The sequence below is a fragment of the Phaethon lepturus genome, unplaced genomic scaffold (genome assembly GCF_000687285.1).
Source record: "Phaethon lepturus isolate BGI_N335 unplaced genomic scaffold, ASM68728v1 scaffold35862, whole genome shotgun sequence".
NCBI lineage: Eukaryota > Metazoa > Chordata > Aves > Phaethontiformes > Phaethontidae > Phaethon > Phaethon lepturus.
Window position 1 is genome coordinate 1 of NW_010523204.1, and position 877 is coordinate 877.

The window sequence follows — 877 nt, forward strand, 5'->3', positions numbered from 1 at the left end:
TGCTGCTGGGTGGTGGTGGCAGCTCGGGGCGCGGGTCGGGGTTTCTAACCCGGTCCGTTCGGGGAAAGTTCGGTGTGTTTTTGTCAAAAAGAGTTCGGGAGCGTTTCGTGGCACAAACCCCACGAAGCCATAGGTGCGAGGAGGTGGCCTTAACAGCCTTCGTGGCAAGCCGGAGACCGGTTGGGCAACAAGCTGGCTCTGCCTCGCCCGCCACGCTGGGTGAGCAAATACACCAGCACTTGTACCAGGACAGATAAAACTCACTGTCCTCTTCTTTTTCCCCCCTCAGGTCAGAGTCCAAGCGCCGTGGAGGATATGCTGGATGTAGAGAACAAGCGTATGGCAGACAGCCTAGCCAACAAGGTCACCAGGCTGAAGTCGGTGAGTTGCCGAGTTCCTATCAGGTCCACGGTGGCGGAAGGACAGGGCATCGGTCATCTCGGTGGTTCGTGCAGGGTCTTGCAGCAGATGCGATACCGAGGGCTTCCAACGTATTAGTGACTCTGAGTCGTTGGTGATATAATGGTTGGTTAACTGTCACTTGCGAAATGCCGGGGACAGCTTTATGAATCTCCACTTTCCTTTTGAGGTTTAGCAACATTATCTAATGGGAATGATGTGGTTTTCACAGCACTCAGGGAAGGAGTTTTAGGCAGAGAGAGAAACATAAAAGCTGCACAGGTATTGCTAAGTGCACCTCCTCGGGAAAAAAGTCACAATAAAAAGGCAGGTAAATTAGTTTTGAAAAATACACATGTCTGTATGTAAGTGGTGTTCTTAAAGCTAGTTTGGTCCTACCAACATGAAATACCTTGATTGAGGGCTTAATAGAAGTCAGTGACTCACCTTGAGGAAGGGAAGACGCTGAATTCCTGCT

The 877-nt window shown here is 50.7% G+C and overlaps 1 protein-coding gene across 1 annotated transcript in view; it reads left to right on the top strand.

The window, feature by feature from the left end:
* Positions 1-293: 293 nt before the first annotated feature.
* BET1L (Bet1 golgi vesicular membrane trafficking protein-like) overlaps positions 294-877 on the top strand; it is a 2843-nt gene continuing 2259 nt past the window's right edge. The window contains exon 1 of the mRNA XM_010282057.1: positions 294-381. Coding sequence (XP_010280359.1) covers positions 316-381 — 66 coding nt within the window. The 5' untranslated portion in view covers positions 294-315. The remainder of the gene's footprint in view (positions 382-877) is intronic.